This window comes from Mauremys mutica, chromosome 3, assembly GCF_020497125.1.
Source record: "Mauremys mutica isolate MM-2020 ecotype Southern chromosome 3, ASM2049712v1, whole genome shotgun sequence".
NCBI classification, from domain to species: domain Eukaryota; kingdom Metazoa; phylum Chordata; order Testudines; family Geoemydidae; genus Mauremys; species Mauremys mutica.
In genome coordinates, this window is record NC_059074.1 from 23,090,964 (window position 1) to 23,115,362 (window position 24,399).

The following is a 24,399-nucleotide window of genomic DNA, read 5'->3' on the forward strand; positions in this document are numbered from 1 at the left end:
TAAGTAAATTATTTTTAGTATGCTTCATTTTCCTTCTGATTAGACCCCAGAATATATTTGGTAGTGCTTATAAATAGGTTATATAAACACCAAAATTACTTTCTCATCCCAGAGGATTACAAAGAGCTATGCAAGTTTAAACGGCACTCTGTATAGCGTGATCTCTTCATCCAGAATAAAAATGCAGCTACTTCTGGGGTAAAACTCAGTGATTGTTTACTACTTTATAGCACCACCACACTGCAGCCTAGAAAAATTAGTGGAGAATACCTTATCCAAGGGAAATGCTGGGAGAATTGTAGGTAGATGTAATAGAAGTATCTAAGTTGGAATTTGCTGCAGTAGGTACCTCTGCTTTTGAAAAAATTGCCATGAGATCTTCAGTGGATCCTATTCCTTGTTTGTAATATTTTAATATATAAAACAATAAAATTTGCCACCCACTTTGTGTATAAAAGAATTGCAGAGAACCAAATAATACCAGTTAATAAAACTGCAATAATATTGCTACTAGTTTGAACAGACTGTTAAATAATTTCTATAATCTTTTTGGCAAACCTCTCTGTTGTTTTCCCTCATTCTATGGTTCTTTCTTCTTATTTAACAATAATATAGAGAGTCACCTGTAGCCATGTAGAACAAAACATAACATGAAAGTCAAGCAGAAGCTACAGAAAACAGCCTTGCAAGCATAGAGAACAAGTCTTAGGCTAAGTGATGTAAATATGTAGAAAGCAGCAGATTCCTTAAAAACTGTGCAGGGTAATTTCACAGCTAAACAAAATCCAAAGTCCCTTTATACTCCAGCTTTGTTATGAGAGCCAAGCATGATGTAATTGGGCAGCTTTTAGACATACTTTGTCTCATGGGCTTTAGCATAATGGGTTGACTCAAGCCCTCAATTAGAATTAAAAAAAAAAAAGCATTATCTCATTGATTAGCCTGATGTCTGTACTGAGCCACAGGAAATGTTTAATCAATAGATCTAGGGAACTGCTTTGTAGCTGAGACAAATTGCTAATAGGGGATGAATTTCAGTTACCTGTTTTCTATTTAATGAGTTTAAATGAATCATTTGCTTTGAAAGAAGCCTGTTTGTGGGAAAGCAACAAAGAATCCTGTGGCACCTTATAGACTAACAGACGTTTTGCAGCATGAGCTTTCGTGGGTGAATACCCACTTCTTCGGATACTTCGGATGTTTGTGGGAGTGAATGTTCCTTCAGTTTAAATACCTGTGGCAAATCTTGCATCTCCATCCATCTGAATCAGTGGTCCCCAACCTTTTTGACTGGCAGGCGCCAGCCGAAGGACCACTGCGGCGGTGATGCCTCTCGATGACGCCGCTTGCCGTCGACAAGCGACGTCATTGAGAGGCGTTGCTGCCGAAATTCGGGAGCGACGCCTCTCGATGACGTCACTTGTCGGCGGCAAGCGTCGTCATTGAGAGGTGTCGCCACCAAAATGCCGCTGAAATTCGGCAGCATTTCGGTGGGTGCTCTCCCGGGGGCCAGGACGCGGCCGCATTAAGATGGCGCCCACGGGCACGGCGTTGGGGACCACTGATCTGAACAATTAAGCGCCCAACCCAACAGACTGAACCTTGGTTCTATGTCTCCATTGGTTGGTTCTATGTGATGTTGTTGCAAAAAAAGCAAACATGATTCTGGGATGCATTAACAGGTGTGTTGTGAGCAAGACATGAGAAGTCATTCTTTTGCTCTACTCTGTGCTGGTTAGGCCTCAACTGGAGTATTGTGTCCAGTTCTAGGCACCGCATTTCAAGAAAGATGGAGAAATTGGAGAGGGTCCAGAGAAGAGGAACAAGAATGATTAAAGGTCTTTAGAACATCACCTATGCAGGAAGGCTGAAAGAATTGGGTTTGTTTAGTCTGGAAAAGAGAAGACTGAGAGGGGACATGATAGCAGGTTTCAGGTATCTAAAAGGGTGTCATAAGGAGGAGGGAGAAAACTTGTTCACCTTAGCCTCTAAGGATAGAACAAGAAGCAATGGGCTTAAACTGCAGCAAGGGAGGTTTAGGTTGGACATTAGGAAAAGTTTCCTAACTGTCAGGGTGGTTAAACACTGGAATAAATTGCCTAGGGAGGTTGTGGAATCTCCATCTCTGGAGATATTTAAGAGTAGGTTAGATGAATGTCTATCCGGGATGGTCTAGACAGTATTTGGTCCTGCCATGAGGGCAGGGGACTGGACTGAGTGCAGGGCAGGGGACTGGACTCTATGACCTCTCGAGGTCCCTTCCAGTCCTAGAATCTATTAATCCTGTCCCAACATACCTGCTACAAAGATATTTACCCTATTTTTAAGGACCAAAGAATTGGCCATTGCAAAATGATTTTTGGGAGCAAACCATAAAACATGTCCAGAAGTGCCATTAATTGTCTGGTATAACTATACAGTTATTAGCTGGTGCAAGTTAAAGCAGTCTAGGATCAGATTCTCCTGTGGTAATTGGATTGATCTGTAGTCTGGTAACACACTATGGAATTTTTCACATCTAGACTGCCAGCTCAAGGAGGAAGAATGGCCTTGTAAAAGTACAGAATTTAAAGTACAGATCTGGGAATTGGCAAATGTAGGTTCTGCTCCTGGATCTGGCACAGGGTGATCTTGGGTAAGTCATTTAACAGCTGTATGCCTTGGTTTCCCAATGGGAAAACAGAGGTTAATACTTACTTTGTAGGTGGGTTTGTGAGCTGAATTCAGCTCTGCCAAAAGCTTTGAGATCCTGTAATGGAAGGCACTCTAGAAATGCAAAATCAACTCCAGGCTGTTATTAACGATGATGAAGGGCATTGAAGTTCATGGGAATCTTTCCATTAACTTCAGTGGGTTTTTGGAATAACCTCCAAATGCTTTTTCATGTTGAGCGGAATATCTACAACGAACGGCCAGCCTCTGTCCAGATCCTAGTAGACGGGAGTGACTGTCATCGAAAACTCCTGCAGCCATGACTAACCCCCCCCCGTGGCAGTCTCAGGAGAGAGGACAAGGACTGATCATGTGTGAAGCAAGTTCAGGGTTGAGGAAGCTTGCCTAGTAGCAGGCTGTGCTAGATGCCCTCCTGTGACAGGACGGGACTCACCACTGCGGCGCCTCCTGCTGGCTGTCCTGGAGATCAGCTGTGTACCCCAGTGCGCCCTCTTCTGGTGATGTCTCACCACCATTGCTTCTGCTCCAGAGACCCATGTCACTCCCAGGACCGCAGCGTCTTGTTCAGGACACAGCCCTCCGGCTGTGCCACACTCTGTGTTCCCTCCCCGTTTCAGGGGACAGTATCGCAGGCCCTCAGTCCAGCCACTTCCTCAGTGGCAAGTGGGAGTTGGGACCCAGGCCTGCCCACTACTCCAGGTCCTGGCCCAGGGACCCTGCAGATGGCCGTTACTTGCAGAGCCCCCTGCAACTGCTCAGTAGATTTCCCTGGGCCACTTCCCCACAGCCGCAGCATTCCCTTTGCCCTTGCCTCAGGGCCTCAGCCTGCAAATGTCTGCAGCCCACCAGGAGCTGCCTTTAGCTCTCTGGGTCTCTGCCTGCAGCACTGCTCTGTCCAGGGTGCTTGCTGCCTTCAGCCTGTAAGGGAGCTAGTCCACCTCTCTCCTCAAGCTCCGGGGAGTGACTGAAAGTTCTCTGTTCTGCAGCCCTTCTTATATGGGCCAGCCCATCCCTGATTGGCTGCTTCTCGCAGCTCCTCTCGGATTGGCTGCCTCCTGTGCAGCCTCCCAAGGGCTCTATTAACCCCTTAGAGCCCAGTGTGCGGCAGGCACCCCATCACACTTTCTAATAGTTCAAGATGTTTCGTGGGCACTAAAAGGAAAAATAAGTACATAAATGAAAAAGCCTGCAGGTGGAATTTTAAGGCTTTTATTCTAACATTTGATTAACTATAGCTGGGAATATAAGTAGGACTTAAGTAGGACTTAAGATAAGAAGCAGTGGACCAAGTGCACAGATTGAAATCATTTGCTAAAATCCCTCACATAAATAACTAAATTCTTGAAACAACAGTCCATTTATTTGAATCTGTACTAGGTTTTCTATCTCCAGTGCTGCTTTCCCTCGCAACTCTGCTGTTAGCCAAACATGGTAGCTAAACTGGTTGGAGCAGCCAAGTAGAGAGATGATTTCCAAACCGATTCTGTGCTCTCCTTTGTTGAAACTGCAAATATTTTTGTTGGGAATAATGTTTACTTAGGAGAGTCTTGAAAGCTTCCTTGAACACACAGCACTGCCTCTTGACCTCACAATAACTTTACAAGATTATCTCAATCCATTTGCTAAAGAGGTCTTGTTTTTCAATTCTGTGACAGGTTTGTTGCTCGGCTATACTTTTTGCATGAGCCAGACCTGAGCGTAATGAGCTTGTCATAGAAGTTCTTGTTCGAGTACCACTTGAAAATGAGGTTTAAGCTCCTAAATCAGTTAGGCATTGTAATGCTGAGCACAAGTAAGGCCTAGATACCTTTTAAGAATCTAGGCCTTGAGGTCCAAATCCAGCTCCCACTGAGTCTTTCCATTTATTTCAAGGGCAATTAGATTTGACCCTCTATTGTTATTATTTATTACTTGTATTCCAGTAATACTTAGAGGCCCCACTGTGCTAGGCTCTGTACAAATATTATAAACAAGCAGTCCCTTCCCAAAAGAGTTTATGAATTAAGTAGAGAGGCAAGGTGGTCCAGTGTGTGCTGGGGGCACTAACCTGGGACTCTGGAGAACTGGTTTTAGAGCTGGATGGAGAAAGATATTTCCATTTCATAGAGGATTTTGCTATTTTATATTTACAAAAAAAATTACATTCTCAGCAAAAGGGGATGGATGTGGGGTCCCTGACTTGCGGGCAATCTGCTCCAGAGCTGCAGACCTGGTCAGCCTGGGCTCCTCAGTCTGGGCTGCTGAGAAGCCAGGCAAGCAAGCTAGCAGGAAACCAGCCAGCTTCCCATAAGAACCTTGGCTGGTTTCTAGAGAAACTTTGTCTGAATCAAACCATCTCTGTTGAATGTTTTGATTTCAGTAGGCCATTCCACTGAAAAACTGCATAGTTAGTATTTTTCCAACCAGTTCTAAATGGTTTCAATTCTCTGCTCTGTCACAGACTTCCTTTGTGACTGTGGGCAAGTCACTGAGCCCCTCTGTACCTCAGTTCTTGTCATGGGGTGTGCACCCCACACAAGCCTAAAGGAGTTAAGGTGGATAGTTGGGCCAATTAATTGCCTAGGCTGCACCTGGAGGAGGAGCCATGGGGCAAGGACTAATTACAGATGAGGCTTATCTGCACAGGAAGAGGAGGGGCCTGTATAAAACCCAGCGGCTGAGGGCAGATGGGAGCTGCAGAGAGTGAGGCTGTGGTCACTTTCAGGGTTAGAGAGAAGGCAAGGTAGGAAATAGCCCAGTGATACAGCAGTGAGGTTCAGGACTGTGCAGACCTTGGCTGCTTGTTGTAGGGTCTCTGGGCTGGAACCCAGTGTAAAGAGTGGGCCTGGGTTCCCGAAGTGGCACCATTAAGTGGGGGGGGGTGAATGAGAAAGCTGCCTAGGTCAGTGGGCCCCAAGACACTTTGGTATCCTAGAAAGGAAGGACTACAGTGACTTGGCCAGAGAGCCAAGCCACAGAGCGGGTGAAGCCGAGCCCTGAGAGAGTGAGACCCAGGGAGAGTGACAGAGTCCAACTGCAAGAAAGGGCATCGGCCTGGCAGAGCTAATCCCAAGACATGACCAGAAGGAGGTGCTACAGCTGTGAGTAGGGCACCCTCTGACCGTTCCCCATGTGTAAAATGGGAACAGTACGTTCCTACCTCCCAGGGATGCTCTGAGGATAAATACATCAAAGGCTGAGGCACTCAGATGCTATGATAATGGGGTCAGATGAGGAGGTAAGCTAGATAGAAGTGGTAATTATTTACATTTATGCGGGGAAGTTTGAATTTTGATCAGAAACACTTCAGCTTACGGATCTGGATATGGAAATTTTGTTGATTTTTAGCAGAAGTTCATATAATTTACCCTGAATTACTGACATGGCAAGAATAACCGCTAAAGCAAAAACTAAATGGTGTATTTGTTTTTTACATCTTTGCTCTTTTTGTCATCAGTATTTATTCCAGATAAGGTTGGTTCATTACATCAGGGTAGAATAATTATGTACTTTCTTTACTGCACAGTGCCTTTCGTCCAAAGGATTGCCAGGCATTTTATGATCATTAGTTAATTTATAGCACTGCTGTGAGTAACAGTAGACAAACATTATTGGGCCAGATTCTCCACTGATGTAAATTTGCATTGGCTGTACTGGCTGGGCACCAAGTTACACCAGCTGTGGATCTGGCCCATTATCTCGGTTTTGCAGGTGAGTAAACTGAGGCACTGAAAAGTCAAACTACTTGCCCAGGTTCACACACTGAGGGCTTGGCTACACTGGAGAGTTGCAGCGCTGGTGGAGGCTTTCCAGCGCTGCAACTTAGTAACTGTCCACACCTGCAAGGCATATCCCTGGCTGCAGCGCTGGCTGTACACCTGGTCTGCTTGGGGTGTAACGAGTGCAGCGCTGGTGATGCAGCGCTGCTCGTCAAGTGTGGCCACACACCAGCGCTGTTATTGGCCTCCAGGGTATTAGGAGATATCCCAGAATGCTTTTAATTAAATTACTCTCTTTGTTTTGTTATGCAGCCTCTCTTTGTTTTGTTGTGAACTCGGGGCTCCGGGAGCCGCTTATCTTAAAAACAAACACAGCTCCTGTTTGCTGTGATCAGTCTGTACCTGACTGTGAACAATCAAGTGAGATAACCCACTACCTTGCTGTGAATGAGGCAGGCAGGGGGATGAATGTCCACAGCTAGTGTTTGCTTGAGGAGAGAAACAGTACGGCGGGGATGAGGGGGAGAAAGGGAGTCTGTTGGAGCAGCTGCTTATCTGGTCTGCAGGCTATTTGCAGTTAAGAGTGAATGAGGGGTGAAGGAAATGTTCAGATTTTGCAAGGCAGGGAGCTGACACACAGTGTCGGCTCCAAAAATCCACACTCTCTCTCTCCCCCTCTTCCTGTCACACTCCACCCCACCCCCCTCTTTTGAAAAGCACGTTGCTGCCACTTGAATGCTGGGATAGCTGCCCATAATGCACCGCTCCCAACAGTGCTGCAAATGCTGCAAATGTGGCCACACTGCAGCGCTGGTAGCTGTGAGTGTGGCCACACACCAGCGCTTTCCCTACACAGCTGTACGAACACAGCTGTAACTCCCAGCGCTGCACACCTGCAAGTGTAGCCGAGCCCTGAGTCAGCAACAAGGAGCTCTTCCTGAGCAGGCCCACACACCGCCGCAGGCCTCTTTCCACCTCACTCCCCAATGGAGAGATTGCTTGGGATTCAAATGCTTATGGTTTGTATCTGTGGGTCCATGAAAACCTATTTGTGCTCCCTGTCACACACACATGCTTCCTGTTGGATCTACTCCCTTCCCCACCCCCACCAAATCCTTATCCCCAAATGAAGGAAAGGGGGAGGGGAGAGCCTGCAGTGAGAGACCGTAGCACACCATCAGTTAGCTATGTGGGAGCAAGGGGAAAATCCTGTAATAAATCATATAGCTGAATCAGACGCATGTTGTATAAAATAATGATTCTCTGGGCATATGGAACCATAGAGGCCTTGCTGATCTGATCTGTCTCCAGTCTCTGCAAAGTGCTGCTGGAATAGTAAGTGTTACTGCACATTATCTGATCCTGCGGAGGTTATTGTCGATAGAAAATATGTTTAGAAATTGTGTTTTAGGAACTGTGCCATGAAAAACAGGCATAGCATAAAATACAACCTACAGCTGTTCCTTTCTGATGTGTTAAACAAAACTCTGTGTGGGCTCTGTTGGAGCTAAGATGGAAATTTTTTGCTTTTCCCTTCCCAGAGTGTGACTTCTTCCTATCCAGATTTATTATTTGATTATACAGTAGGAATTGATCTATAGAGAGGACAATAAATCTATTCTGACTTTGAGAGGTTAATTACGAACTATAGTGTGGATATTCATTTTTCTTTTTGAAAGCAGTGATGATTACTATATATGCCCTTTTTAACCGTGGTTTTGATCTTTTCACGTTAAACTGAGACTCCTGTCTGGGACTTGATGGCTCTCAGCCATCAGGAAAGGGATACGGAGCCCAGTATGGTAACGTTGTGTGTTTCAAGCTAGCCCAGGCCCAGTGACAGATATTCATTACAAAGCACCGTAGCAGGTTACACACTTAGCAGAAGAGAGGCCAAGGGGTGGCTGAAGCAGACTGCTAAAGTGGTCCATTCTGGTTAGCACTGAGAAGGCTGGTGGAGCAGTATGGGAAGTTTGTACTGTCTGTGCCAATGAGGTATCTATTCAATGAATGAATAAGACAGTCTCTGGGTCTGTCCTTTGAGTGTTTTACAACCATGCTAAATTAACTTTAAAAATACTAGTCTGCTTTGGAAAGCACCAATAATATATTGCAGCTGGAGCACACAGCACACCTGGGAGGTAGTTCATGCTATTGTTATTGTAGAGGTGAGTAACAGTCACCAAGATAGTGACCTGTCCAAGATCTCACAGGAGTCCGTGGTGGAGCTGGGGGTCTGATGACTAGACAGACATTTTGAGACTATTGTGTTATGTTCTGTCAAGGGGTTGAAGGTTGGGTTCAGACTTCAGATGCACTTAGGCCTGAGTTCAACAAAATGCTTAACTCTAAGCATGTGCTTAAGTGCTTTGCTGAACAGGAATGAACTTAAATACATATTCAAAGGCCTTAATGCTGGTGAAGACTGGGCCCTCTTGTACATGTCATTCACTTTGTAATAAAAGTTGCTGTTTGCAGCACTCTGTCATCAGTACTAACCCTTCTGTGGAGGCATTGATGGTGCCTCACTCATTACCTGGAGAAAATGTGGGCGCAGTGGCCAAGTGGAGAGAGGAAGCAAGGAGGCTAGTCTAGTAGCAGCAGTCCTGGCTGGAGAATGCAGTACTGCCATAACCCATTACATTGTGGAGCACTGACATTTGGGTCTCATTCTTAAGGCTTGTCTACACAGGGTATTCATGGGGAAATTAGTGTGAAATAGCTAGGATGTGAATTTAAAGCACAGTGGATTTTCCAACTAAGTCTCCATGTGGACACTCATTCCACACTTAGTGCCTTTGTGCAGTTTAGGTTGAATTATTTAAAGGCCTGATCTTGCCAGGTGCAGAGGGCAATCAGAATTTCACCAAATAGGGTCCTATGACTCTATCTAGCAGCCAATTATCCAACGATTGTGATTCCATATACAAACCTCATGTGCCCATGTCCTGAAATTATTTACATGCAAAATGCAAAGGTTTGTGGGTTGAGAAATCAGAACACTTAGTGTCGGGGTCATGAATATATGAATGTAATTCTAAAAGCAATGAGTCAGTGAGTTGTGTTGACTATTTCAATCCTTTCCTATGCCAAGAGAGGAAAATGATAAGCTGTCCTCCCTGCATGGGCAGAGTTAAGGAGGGTGGATGTGTCGACTTATCTCTGTATTTCCTCAGTTTTGAACATGTGAGGGAGACTTTTTCCCCTCTGACATGAATTGGTGCATCTATACATGCAATCTTAATTAAATCTTGTGTGTGAGAAATAGAATTTTATTCTTGCATTGGTTTCATTCATGACATTAGGGGCCCACATACAAATTATTTCTAGGATCCATTGCACGGATATTAATTTTTTTAAGTTCTCACTTTTGAAAAGCTATTAAATACACATTACAAAAGCAGCTTGTTCAGATGATCTCTTGGCTGGCAGGGAGCCAGTAGTTGGTGACCAACCACCAGTGTGTGCTGTTCTGTCTACATTCATGCCATCACTTAGCTCCTACAGTGTTCCGGTGTGTCTTGCTTTATTTTGTTTCCTGCAGAGCCATTACTGGGTTTTGGCAATTGGTTCATTTTATCTAGTGGCACAGCAGGCAAAACAACAAAGAAGAAAACTGACCCATCTGAAAAGTATGTAGTTGAGGCGAGGGCAGGGAAGACTAGTCTAAGCCAGGTGCTTCCTGGGGCCATATCATCAACTAGTCATGGTATTATACCTTTTAAATGGTGTAATTTTGTCCACATATGCTACCTAGCTGTTGCTGGAATTTGCCCACTGCCTTAGTAACCAGCATATGTTTTGCTAATAACAATGTACTGAGATGCGGTGTAACCGGGGAAGTTTTAGACTGGAGCATCCCTTGTACTTTGCCAGAGGTCTCTTAGGATGGGGGTGGGACTGTGTATATACCAGGCCCAGAGGAGTGGATATCTTGAGACCAGACATGCCAAACCCACAAAAAACCTGCAGAAATTGGACTTGGTTTTGGCTTAATTGGCTTGTGAGTGGCTTGTTGGATAGTTTTTGGCTTGTAGCTTGTTTGGCTTGTAGCTTGTTGCTTGTTGCTTCTTTTTTTTTGATCAGCTCCCGACAAGCAGGGGAAATGGGGGGCAAGGAGGGGCAAGAGGGGGAGAGAGTCAGGGGTGCACAGTGGGCCCACCACAGTCCCAGACTGCACGCCGGGGGGGGAATCTAGTCAGATAGAGTGTTGGGGTTCTTAGGAATTGGCTTGTTTTGGCCTTGTTTTGAAATGGGATTTGCTTTATTTTTGGCTTATTGTGAAAGTCGGGGTGCTTATTTACCGCATGAAACTGGGCAACTGTGCTTGAGACATGATTTTCCAAGGAACTTCGAAAGTGAGGGTTGGGGCAGGGGGAGTAGAAGGAAACAGGCTTCTCTGCTCACTTTGTACACACAAAATCAGAGCGCTGCCCATGCACCTGGTTCTCATGTCTGCTCAGCATTTGGATGCAGTAGTGATGGAGCACGCTTCACAGCGAATTCAGTTGAGGCAGCAGCACAGTGGGAATCTTGTCTCTTATGCCAGTGAACACAGCGAGTAATGGAGTCGCTGACTGGCATGTGCAGCAGGATCCACTGTGGACTGCCAGGAGATGAAGTGCACTGGATGATTAGGCAGCATGAAATTAAACCCCTGCAAAGCAGTTTCTAAATGATTAAGCGCTGCTCTTCCGTAAGAATAGCCTCCTGTATTTAGGGCTTGATGTTCAGAGGTGTTGGATTCCTGCAGCTCCTATTGCTTTCGCTTAGAATTGTAGGTATTTAGCACGTCTGAAAATCAGGCCCTGGGTTAATTTCACATTAAAATAAATTCCTTGATTGAGTGGTTCTGAAAAATTATTCAAATATGACTCTAAACTAGAAACAACTGTTATCAGTTTTTCACTATTTCATTGTTCAAGGAACGGGTCACTAACACCAGAAATGATTGCTGTTTGCATTCATCATAACTAATTTTTAGAAGCTATAGTAATCCTGCTCACTGATATTCAAGGTTTCATTACATTTGATACCATAAATGCACACATGTGGAGACCTCTGAATTTCAGATTTTCCCAACCACTATCACATTTTCCAGCAGTGATATGTGACATACAAAGTGAAATCTAAAGAGGTGCCAGGCAGAGCCAAGTCAGAGAGAGATTGCCCTATGTTTAGATTTAATATATTACTATAAGCTGTTTATTTGTGGAACCTTGCTCTCTCTTTTTGTGTCTGCTGCTCTGACCCTCTCCGGTACACAGTGAATACACATTTATTAGGTAAGGCCTTTTACATTCTCTCCATATCAACCTAATTGACATAGATCAAAAAGCTGCTCAGGACATTTGAAAGAGGAGGACATAAAGTGTGAGGTTGGTTGGATTTCATTACGTTAGTCACTCCTATTTCCTTGTATATTATTTTTTTTCATGGTTAGCTATGTATACAGCATGTGCACAGCGCTTTGCAGATGTGAGATGTAGTCCTTGCTCTACTGTCTAAAGGCCCACACCTCGGACAGTTATTGATGGATGTTAATTAATGGATCTGTGTTTGGGATTAAAACATTTGTGAATAACTCCTGTGTAGAGTTGGGCCTACAGCTGGCTGAGACTTTTTTTTTTGGATGAAACAGGTTTTCATCAGAAAATGCCAGCTCATTGAAAATGAAACTTTTTGCAGGAAAGAGTCTGTTCTGTTGAAGCTTTCCTCTGGAAGGTTTCTCAGATCCAGGGTGGAATTTTTGGTCAGAGAGAGAGACCCCAGAAAACCAATAGCTAAGTGTTAAGGCACTCACCTGGGATATGGGGAATCCAAGGTCAGGTCTCTACTCTGCCTTATTCAGAGGAGGGACTTGAACCAGCTGCAGAGGAGCACCAAGAAGGCTACACCTGAGTGGCTTTGGCCACAACAGCACCCCTGCTGCCCAGAGAAGGTGGACCGAGAGCTTCTGTTCTCCCTGCCTCATAAGGCAAGAACAAAGGTTTGGACATATTCAGTATACTATGTCAGACTTTATGTCAGTTACCTTTATCAACCAAATTTGTAATCTCATTAAAAAACAATATCATGTTTATCTGACAAGACTTATTTTCCATAAAACCATGCTGATTGGTATTAATTATGGGACCATCCTTTTAATTCTTTACTGATTGCATCCCTTATCAGCCTTTCCATGATTTTATCCTGGATTGATATCAAGCTAACCAGTGTAAAGATAACCATGTTGTACCATTTAACCTTGTTACATATTGGCACAATATTAGCTTTTTAAAAAATGATTCCTCTGGAACTTACCCAGAATTCAAAACATTGTTAAAATATCAACATCAGTGGTTCAGAAGGCTTCTTGGCCAATTCTTTTAAAACTCCTGGATACAGTTTATCCAGCCCTACAGATTTGAAAAATTTTAACTATAGCAGCTGCTGTTTTAATATCAATCCTAGTTACAGTTGCAATAGAAAGTATTTCATTATCACTATATGCTGTGAATGTGTCATCCTGATATATTTTGAAATTTTTATCTTGTTAGCCTTAACCTTTAAAACCTTGTTTTAGCCTATTCCAAATGTCTGGACTGGTCTAGGAGATCCAGAAAGATGAGAAAATATTGCATACCTGGCAATTTTCTTCCTTTGAGATCTCGTATACCAGTCCAGGTTCCTTCCCTGTGTAAATTAGTGCTTGTGAAGATTAAAATCAGAGTTGTCATGGAACTATTCATATTTATGGTTAAAGATATTGGTTATTGTATATCAACAAAAATAGTTTCACTACAGTCTGTTGGAGATCTGCTTTCAAATGACATAGGAGTGTAGCATCATTAAAAGCTAAGGGCCAGATTTTCTGAAGAGCTCTGTATCCAATCATCAGGGATCTACAACTCATCCTGGACAACGATCCCTCACTTTCACAGGCCTTGGGTGGCAGGCCAGTCCTCACCCACAGACAATCTACCAACCTGAAGCATATTCTCACCAGTAACTGCACACTGCACCATAGTAACTCTAACTCGGGAACCAATCCATGCAACAAACCTCGATAACAACTCTGCCCACAAATCTACACCAGTGACACCATCACAGGACCTAACCAGATCAGCCACACCATCACCGGTTCATTCGCCTGCACGTCCACCAATGTAATATACACCATCATATGCCAGCAATGCCCCTCTGCTATGTACATCAGCCAAACTGGACAGTCCCTACGGAAAAGGATAAATGGACACAAATCAGATATTAGGAATGGCAATATACAAAAACCTGTAGAACACTTCAGTCTCCCTGGACACACAATAGCAGATTTAAAGATAGCCATCCTGCAGCAAAAAAACTTCAGGCCCAGACTTCAAAGAGAAACTGCTGAGCTTCAGTTCATCTGCACAAAGACTGTGAATGGCTAGCCAACTACAAAAGCAGTTTCTCCTCCCTTGGTTTTCACATCTCAATTACTAGAAGAGGGCCTCATCCTCCCTGATTGAACTAACCTCGTTATCTCTAGCCTGCTTCTTGCTTGCATATATATACCTGCTCCTGGAAATTTCCACTACATGCATCCAATGAAGTGGGTATTCACCCACGAAAGCTCATGTTCCAATACGTCTGTCAGTCTATAAGGTGCCACAGGACTCTTTGCTGCTTTTACAGTATCCGGTAGTTTCCATTCAGAACAGTAGAAAGTCCTGGGTGAGTGTTCCAAAAAACCTGGCCATGTATTTAGGTTCCTAAATGGGAGCTGAACTCTTGTAAAACTTGCCCTTAATGATTTGTCCCCAGCTGTTGGTTGGTTGGAACTGTATAATTCAAGAGCAGCCTGGTCCGCAGATCTCAGAGAAGGAAATTTTCCCTACTTGATAATTTTCTCATTTAAAATTGTTTTCAAAACGAGGGAACTTTTCTACCTTTTTATAACTTCTTCTCTTGCTTTTTGAGACCCTGAAAGCATTTCAATCACTATTAACTGATTTTTCTGCCCTGGCGTCTGCAGGAAAAGACTGACGACTCTTTGAGGTAAACTTGCCCTACAGTAAGCGCTTGTCAGCATTGCTTAGTGCTGAGCAGTCACTCTGGGTGAGCTGGCTGGCTTAGATTTCCCATTCGGCACCCCTCCTCCCAGGCAGATGAGAATGACCCTTTTGTCTTGTCTGTTATCATACAGCTTTGGAAAGTGAACACTTGGACTAGAGAGAGAGCAGCAGCAGACATTTTGTTTTCTGTGTGAACCAATGTGCCAGAGGCTCTTTGTTTTATAGCAGTGGTTTAAGCTGAAGAAGTGTTAGTATAGTACCACTTCAGCTGTTCAAGCCTGTTTTCTAAATGGAGATTGAGATGCAGGTTTATATTAATTAGCTTTTTCCTTCAAATTATGAATTCAAGTGCTAGTCCTAACTTGTTAATGTGATTCTTTCATATATTACTGGAACTTTTTGTTTCCTGCCTGTATTTTGGGAAAAATCATCACCCAGATTTTCAAACTGTGTTAACAATCCGGGCCTGTTTGTTCACTAATTTGCAATTGTGTGTGCAGTCTCAGTAATTGTGTTCACAAATATACATGCATGCAGGTCTGAAAATCTGGTCCTACGGGTTAGGAGTGGCCCTGATACAGCTCTTGAAGTCACTTGTGTGAGTTCCCAAGGAGCTACACCATGATCCTGATGTGAGCTCCTTAGGTCTCAGGCCTGTTATCTTTCTAAGGGCTGAGACCAGGAATTTAGGCTGTAATTCACTATGATCATCTCAACAAGTCTGCCTTCAGTTCAGCACCTGCTGTCTTGTTTTCTCAGGGGCAATGACAGGCTTAACCAGTGATCAGACAGCCAGCTTTCTAAAACTGTGTTGGGCCCAGGATATCGGTGACACCAGACCCTGCCAGAACAACAGATGCAAAACCTGCAGTCACATCTCCCTGCACAAGACTTAAGAACATAAGAACGGCCGTACCGGGTCAGACCAAAGGTCCATCTAGCCCAGTATCTGTCTACCGACAGTGGCCAATGCCAGGTGCCCCAGAGGGAGTGAACCTAACAGGCAATGATCAAGTGATCTCTCTCCTGCCATCCATCTCCATCCTCTGACGAACAGAGGCTAGGGACACCATTCTTACCCATCCTTTCAGGATCCAAGAGTCCTACTGGATGTACCTCATCCAGTGCACTAAATGCCCCAGTAACAATTGTGTGAGTGAACAAGACGATCACTATGCTATCGCATGAGCTCACACAAAAAATTGATACAAGATAAAAAAAACACTGCATCACCTGTGGGTGAACACTTTTCACAAAGTGCTCACTCTTTATCTGACCTATTAGTCCCTATCCTCAAAGGAAACCTGCACAACACCTTCTAAAGATGAGCCTTGCAGCCTAAATTCATAATGTTGCGAGACACTAAAAATCACTGGCTGAATAGACACACTGGATTTGTGGCTTAAGATAGCAATCTGTAACCCACTAACTCCCTCCCTCTCTCCCCCCAGTTCCCTCCTCCTTTGACTGAAGAGGTGATAATGGGCCACTTCTGTTCCACCTTGTATTAGCTGTGACCCTCTGAGCACATTTCCCAGACCTGAAAAAGAGTTTTGTGTAAGCGCGAAAGGTTGAGGCTACAGCTACACTAGAGCACTTACCGCACTGATAGTGCTGTCTACACTGTCACTTAGGTTGATGTATCTTATGTCACTCCGGGGTGTGGGTTATTCACACCCCTGAGTTATATCGAAGTAACCTGTAGACATAAGTTATACCAAAGTAACCTGTAGACAAAAGTCTGTCTCTCCCAACAGAAATTGCTCCAATAAAAGATAATACCTCACCCACCTTGTCTCTATAAACTGCAGATGGAAATAATAGTTCCCATAAAAATGGATTTAGAATTTGGCCCTTAATGCTTACACAGATGAGTTTTATGTACAGGGTTTTATACAACAAAAAGTTTTTAATATTGTTGAGTCTTTTTTGAAGCTCATAATCTTCAAAATGCCTTCGCCTGATCTCTGAGAATGTTCAGTGGCCTAATTAGTATTACACTTATGGAACAAAATAGGGGTGAAATCGGTAAGGTCAGAACTTTAATAAGGGTATGTAGAAATTATTCTGAAAACCTATTAAATTGAACATCAAATATCTTAGCTTTAGGGATTTTTTTGGGACCACCTTATAGCAGAGGTAACATTTTGTGTTCAATCCCATAGAATGTTCCCATGAAACTATATCATGCTTCAGCGCTCCAGGACCCTTTCCAAATGAGTGTCAGTTTTCTAAGGGCCAGTGACCAGTGAGTGGCATGGCTGATACCAGCTCTATTAGCATTGGAACCTGTAAGCAACTGAAAGAGGTGCAGAGAGCCAAAGTGCAAGTATTTGCTCAGCCTTTGTGCAGAGAGGTCATCACATAGCATGAAGAAATACAGTGCTCAGCATTTCCGCCTGAACTGGGAGCACGGCTGTGTAGGGAGAAGTGGATGTGTGATAGGACGGGGCCGAGCATAGGGGCGTAAGTGCTTTCCAAGAAATGTAAACGATATGGGTAAGAGCCATTTTTAGAAGTGTCCATTAATCCTACCGCCAATCAGATGCAGTATTCAAATAACCTTCAGGTACCAGATACCAAGGTGATGAGTGTAAATGTAGATAGATGAGCGGCGTGAAGGAGAAATTAATAACTGAGGCAACCCTGGGGTCCAGACATAGAAATGCTTCTGAAGGTTCCCAAGGATGGAAGAGCCAGCCCAAAAGTGTGTGTGTGGGGTGGGGGGGGGGGGGGCAAGCGCCCCATCTCTTCCACCCAAGGCCCTGCCCATGGCCAAGCTGCAAGCTGGGGGGGGGGGAGTCGAGAGCAGCCCCTGGCCCGTGTCCTCACCCAACAGGCCCCCTGCCCAGGGCAAGTGGAGGTTCCACAGCGCAGCTTCCCACTGCTGCCTGCGCGGCTCTTACCATGGATGGGCTGTGGCCACCCCAGTCAGAGCCGGGACCAGGTAAGAGCCACGGGGAGCTGTGGATCCTCCTGCTCTGGGCAGGGGGAGGGAGCAGAGACATTGCCTGGCTGGGGGAGGGCTCAGAGGGAAGAGGAAGGGTGGAGCACCTGCCAAACCAGGCCCGTCCACTTTCAAAAAGTGGGAGGGCCATGGCCTCCTGGGCCCTCCTATTCCGACGCCCCGAAGGTTCCCATGGCACTTTGCTCTCCCAGCCGGCTGCTTCATTCCTCATGACACATGCTGGGTACAATGCTGCTTTTAACCACTCTCTGTTCGCCTCAGCTGACCTCACTTGTTGGGTCATGAGTGACAGAGCCATCTTACTGGCAACTCCTTGTTCTGCACTCTTGTAAGACTGAGCCCTGGATTTGTAGTGGTGCATCATTTATACACTCATGTTTTCCCCCTCAAAATAATCTTATTGCTATTGCAGGGGGTGGCATGAAACCGGCCAGCTAAATACAGAACTGTGGGAATCTTTTCTGGTTTAGATTCTGCTATCAAGAAATCCATGTTGCTGGTAAACATGAATTGCTTGGCAGTACAATTCTGGTGTCCTTAGAAGGGTAGTAAGGGGAAGCAGATCCATCATGAAGAAATAGCCTTTTCTTGTTCATCCTGGTGACGTTTAGAAAATGTGGCAAGTCACTTTCTGTGCTCTCAGTCCTGGGCCTTGCAACGGTCCAGTGATGTATTCTGGCAAGACTAAAAATGACCGAGTGTAACTGGGATAGTTTCGATTGCTAGACTAAACAGAGGATTATCAACAAGTCTTTGCAGTTCAGTTCATTTTCTTTAATACACTATTCAGTGTGACAGCGTTATTCTGGCTCTACTCCCTTCCCCTGCAATTTCCCGCCACTACGATGCTCTTAAATGCCGATACTCTCAGAGCCAGATCATGAAGCCCTTCCTCATCTGCTGACTTTCAAAGGGACAGCTTGTGTAAGTACCTGCTTTCCATTGGCGGTAAGGGGTTCGCAATCTCAGCCTTGGAATGTTACAGCTGGGATTTCCTAAGGAGCTGAAGGGAGTTAGGTGCCCAAATCCCAATGATATTTTGGCATCTAAATCCCTTAGGTTCTGTTGAGAATTCCAGCCTGCATGTTCAGAGGTTGTAAGGTGCTAAGACCCATCAACTTCCATTGACTTTATCTGAGGGAGTTCAAACGGCTCTCCGTTGCCACTGACTTTAGTGCACTTGATGCCTTGCAGGAGTTGCTTTCACCAGCTTCCAAGTCAAACTTTTTTTAAAGAAAAGCAGCAATAACCTATTTCTCCCATGCCAGTGACGGCTTGGGCACAAATACGAAGTGAATGGAACTCTGCTGATTTACACCAGCTGAGGATATGGCCCAGAAAAGGTGTGTACCATCTAATTTGTTCAGGAGGAAATAATCATTTTCTGGAAGCTTCCTAATGATCCTCTTATCCCTTGGAGCCAGGGGCTCTCTTCAGATCAGAAGTAAGACACATTGATGGGGCAGTGTTTGGAAGCGCTGTGCAGTACCTGTTTTGAGGCTACAAAAATCTTCACTCTCCGCAGCTGTTAAGCCAGTACTTAATAACTGAGCACTAAAATCTATTTTTAAAATAGGAAAATCCCAGCACAAATGCACAAGTGCAAAAAGATGCAAAAAGAAAACATAACATCCAACTGGCTAAGGAAATTTCTCTCTGTAGCAACACACCTGATTTTTCATCTTCATTCCTGCTGTAATATTTGAAGATCACTTATATGGAGATTTAAGGTATATTTTACTTTTGTGCCATGTAAGCAATTGCAGGATAGAGAAGAGCTGCCTCCAGAAATCTGCCTCGGGATGTTTTAATGTTAGAATTTAAAATGTGCATCTCTCCAGTGTTTGCCTTCTTAAAATCATAACGGAACAAGTTGCTTGGCAATAATAGCTGAAATGGGACTAGGTAAATGAATGAGGTGGATGGATGAATGGTTGCATCTAGTCAAATAAAGGGAAAAACTGAGGCTGAGGGGCATGAAAGAAAGGATTACGGAAACCATGCTGCAGAACTATGCAGCTTTTACTATACAGACTATCAGCTTGGATCAGGCAGAGAGGTGACTGGATAGAAATTTACACATGAACTCCACTATCTACTCACCTGTGTCCTAAGGGTGACCATGCTGTTAGAAGGCTTGCGTATTTGGAGAAAAACAGGCTTTTTGTAACTTGGGAAAGAGAAGTTAACAGATCTGGCCGTCAATCTTAGGTACCTATATGACCCCCAGCTCTGTAGTATCTGAGCACCTCAGTCTTTAATGTATTTATCTTCAACACTGCTGTGAGGTAGGAAAGTGCTATTATCTCCATTTTGCAGATGGGGAGCTGACACATAGAGAGATTAAGTGTCTTGCTCATGGTCACACAGGAAGTTTGAGGCTGAACAGGGTATTGAGTCCAGGTCTCTAGCTAACACCCTAAGCACAGGAAGACCCCTGCCCCAAACCACTGTAGCAACTGAGCACCAAAACACAAACTGAATTTGTTGCCATTTTGAATTGTTTAGCAAGCTGTTTAGCAATTGCTTCCTTGTCATTTCCCGTCAGTGTGGTACATTTCCAAAACATTCAGTGATTAAGCATTACATATTGATCTTGTGTAGTCATTTAAAGTGCATCTTATGCTGTTGCTAAGAGACGAAGCAACAACAGGAACGTGCTATTCACCAGGGCTTATGTTCTGTTGATAATGAAAAGTAACCAGACTCTGCTTACCCTTTGTGTGTGGCTGTAATCTGGTGAGTATTTTACTGGCCTGTTTAACATGACTGGAATGCACTTGTAATCTCTTTGACTTTATTGCCTTGTTTTTTTGATGGCAATAGCATTTTAAATGCTGATAATTGGTTTTACTATAGACTGAAACCTGACCTTGTACTGGGTAAAGAAGAAGAGCAGATCTTTTAGTGCAAAAAGTGCCTGTTGGGGGTGCAGCACTGGTACCTTGCGAGGACGTGACTGTTACACTTGTAGATCCAAATATCAGGAGATTCTGTGCAAATTGTTAGATGCCCTAATGACTAGGCATTCCCTTGTTTTGAATTAAATTCTCTCATCCAAAGATTTCCTCTTAGCCTCCCGTTTTCTCTGGCTCCCCACATGCCAACTTCTCTCTTGAATTTTCCCCTTTGTTACTTCAGGCTGCACTGCTGTAATATGTAGTACCTAACTGTGAAGGCCGCCTTAAAGCTCCAGCTAATACAGAGCATGGCTGCCCATCTTCTGAGTGGGTCAGTGGGTTGTGAGCATGTCACAGTTGTGCTTCTCGCTCTGTCGTGGATGTCTCTAAATGTTTGAGTGAGATTGCTACAGAGACTAAAAGGATGTGGGCTCATGGGCCTGCCTGTCCCTCAGCTAAAGGTGGTGCAGATCCTGGAGAATCCCCCAATGTAGTATGCCCACTGATGTGGGTGAGTTTGCAGTGATAAAGTATCTGCTACCTTCTCTTCACCCATGAGGTACACAGTGGCCAAATGGGTCCCCGCCACTCTGTGGCTATCAAGCCATTCCCTTCCTCTCCCCTCTATTTCAATGGTGCTGAACTGTATTCAGGAGTCTACCATTCTTATTCCCAGATGAATGAAAAGTCCTGAAAAGGAGGAGAAAATTGCAACTAAATGTGATAATATTGTAGTTTTTAATATATATCTTACTTCCATTTCTGGCTGAATTCCTTGATAGTTCTTGTAACGTAAGAAATATCAGCTGAATTTCTTTCTTGTTTCTTGTACTTTTAGATCTAAAAAACCTAAGAAGCCCGCGCCTCCTGCAGCCAAGGAAGACAAGCCCAAGTTAACCATTTTCGATGAGGAAGTAGATCCTGAGGAAGGATTATTTGGCCCAGTAAAAGATTTTTCATATTCCAGTTCCAAGAAGAACACGTCAGCGAAAGAGAGTAAATATGTTCCATTCTCCATTATGTACAGTTAGGTTGTGGTCCCTAAAGCTTCTATAAGGCTCTTGTATTTAAAATGGAATGGTGCAGCGGATGAAACTTGGGTTTTGACGCAAGAATGTTGGGCCAGACCTTCAGCTGTAAATTAGCTAGAAGTGGAAATAAATATGACTTGCAGTTGCAATATCCATACACTGTTGGACTTTAGCTTTTCAGTTGTTATGGATCTGTAGTTGTTGTCTAGCTTATGTTGATGGGTGAGTAGAGCCAGTAGCTCCTGCTAGTGCAATGTATCAAGAATGTATTTTTACTTCGGATGTGGAAGACTTTTTGTAAACATTAATTTTCTGTAGGACGTTTCCTTTCAGCCGCACAACTTGATTCCCCTGCTAACAGTCATGGTGGTGTTGTAGTTGAAGCTTGACTAAACCTTTCTGATGATTCAATCTTTAGGTCTGAAATTATTTGAGGATCCAGACCTCGGTGGGACTGTTAAACTAGGCGACTCTCTACTGCTGCCAACGGCCTGTGAGAACAAGGACTATGCGCTAAGTACCAGCCTCAAAGAGGACACAGAGGAACTATTGAGGTATTCCTCTAAAACGGGTCGTGTGGTAATGATGTCCACTAGGCATTCTTGAGCAGGAAGCAATTTAGATCCCAAGGCCACAAACTCCAGGGCAAAGCTTAAAAAACATTCTGTGCTGAAAGTGGATTGACATTCGTACTAACCAAGACAAGGGCAGACATTTGTTTAAAAGTTTGAAAATCAAACACAAACCATCTTTACTAAAGCTTAACAATAATGGGCACTGACAAACGGTAGCATCTTTACTTTTTCAAGGTGCTTTACAAATAATCCTCAGGAGGGTAGATGGGTGGGTCAGTTCTCCATTTTCCAAATGTGGAAGTGAAGGCAGAGGAGTATCTTGTCCAAGGGCAAAGATGAACTCTGTTTCGGAACTGAGATTAGAATTTAGGTGCTCAATGCTCGGACACTGCTCAAGCCACTGGACTCGGCTGCCTTTTTATTTAAACAGTGTCTCTTATGACATGTATTTATATTTTGATCAGAACGATGCAAGATCTGGATTATCAGGAGGCTCTGAGGTAGGAGGAAGCATTCATGAACATGCCTTCCCTCTATCTAAAGTACTTAATGTGGCCCCAGGTACCACAGTATCTGGGTGCCTCTCAATTTAATGTATTTATCCTCGCAGTACTCCTGTTGAGGCAGTTTTGCTGCTCCGTTCATTCCCACATTATAAATAGGGAATTAAGGCTCAGAGAAAATAAGCTCCCACGGGAAGTGTATGGCAGTGCAAGGAGTTGAATGTGGGTCTCCTGAGTCCCAGGCCGGCCCCTTAACTGCGGGATCACCTATTTGCTCATGCTATCAGTTGCTATCCAGCTTTTTAGTATCCTACTTTAGTAACCAGTCCTGAGTAGAGACAAAATATTCTGATGTGTGGTCTTAATCCCTTGGAGCTGGTAGTTTTGCAGCCTCTATTGTTTATACAAAATGCCTTAGTACTAACATATCACGGCAGAAATACCTGGCTTAGTTTATGCAGAGGTTAAGTTAGGTTATATGCCATCTCCTCTTACACTTTGGGGGCACATCTGATATTTACAAGACATGATGTGGCAAGACATAACTCGATTTACTGAGGTGGCATGTTGGGAGTGAACACACACATACATACACAGCTTTTCATGTCTGCTTTATCCTGTGCTAATAATCTAGGCATAAAACGCTTGACCCAAATTGTTCATATAACTAGAACAAAAATGCCTTATTTAGTGCAGTTCCCCCATTAGCCATGAAAGCAATGGAAAGAGCCTGACCATTTGTCGTATTAATGCATTTCAAATTATGCAGGCTTCCCTGCTTAGTCACAGTGAAAGAGGCCCCTGAAGCCCGCTGTTTGACTGGCAGATCAGGCCATTACATAGATTTGGTGTTGAAGAAGATAGCAACAGTTGATCAATTGCCAGAGCTGGTGATAATGAAAAAAGAGGTAGCAGATACTAATTCTTTAAGTTATGACTGATTTTTTTCCCTGAATTGTCACAGTGCCAGTATCAATGCCTTCAGTAGCTGGCAATGCCAACATTCAGTTGGAAACGAGTAGGTGAAGCCCAGCAGAAAATCAAGTGTGTGACCCAACTGGAAAATGGCACGGGAATCATTCTTGCTCTAGAGACAAATCTTATCCCTGGAAGGGATGTAGAAAGATAGTGCCCTATGGACATAGCAGAGAGCAGGTAAACTGAACTGAGAGAAATAGCAGGAGTAAGGAAGAGCTATTGGAGGACGAGAAATAATGAAGGATGGAAATTAGCAGAGGACCTAAAAAAGATAGAACATGGGGAGAAAGAAATGTTGGAGTCTGATTTTGGACATGATGGGAAGCAAAATAGAACACGGATGATGTGAGGTGCCAGATGAGCTCCTGCTGGCTTAACCTAGTGGAATTCTTCTTTTCACCCCACTGAGAATATATCTGTGAAGCCAGAAGACTTGCAGCTTAGCTTTCACAAGTAGTCACTGATTATGGGTACCTCAATTTTTGATGCCGAACTAGTGATACTTGTGGCCTGATTTCCAGAAGCACAGATTATCTGCAGCTCCCATTGCATTCCACTGCACTTCTGAAAATCCAGCCCCAAGTTGTTGCAAGTTGGGTGCCCAAAACTGGGGCCCCTAACAGCAGTGGGATTTTTGTTGTTGTTGTTGTTGACAAAATTTGTGTTAGTGTTCGAGGAACTGATATCTGTGTAAGATCTAATGAAGGGTCAAATACTGAATTATTTAAACAGCAAAGTCCAGAGACCACTCAGTGCACAAGTGATTTTAAACTTAATCCCCATCCCATCCCATTAGTTCCAGAATTCCAGATACATCAACAAGCATTGCGTCCCAGCTACTGCGAGCCTTGCTGGAACTGGCATAATGGGGTAGGGACAGAGGAGGCCAGACAGGGATCTTAATATGTCTCTCTCCAAATCCATGTGGGACATAAAATATTTTTTAAAGGGACCTTCCTGAGCCTTCCCCCAAATCATTGTGCCCCAGCGGGGATAGGGGAGTCTCTGTGACATCACAACCCAGAGCATCACTTTGG

The 24,399-nt window shown here is 44.1% G+C and overlaps 1 protein-coding gene across 3 annotated transcripts in view; it reads left to right on the forward strand.

Moving 5' to 3' along the window:
• The window catches only part of HS1BP3 (HCLS1 binding protein 3), a 74,767-nt gene that overhangs the window by 32,125 nt on the left and 18,243 nt on the right, over positions 1-24,399 (forward strand). For all 3 annotated transcript variants that reach the window (XM_045011567.1, XM_045011569.1, XM_045011568.1), the window contains exons 5-6: positions 21,114-21,271; positions 21,725-21,860. In XM_045011567.1, the coding sequence (XP_044867502.1) occupies positions 21,114-21,271; positions 21,725-21,860 (294 nt within the window). The remainder of the gene's footprint in view (positions 1-21,113; positions 21,272-21,724; positions 21,861-24,399) is intronic.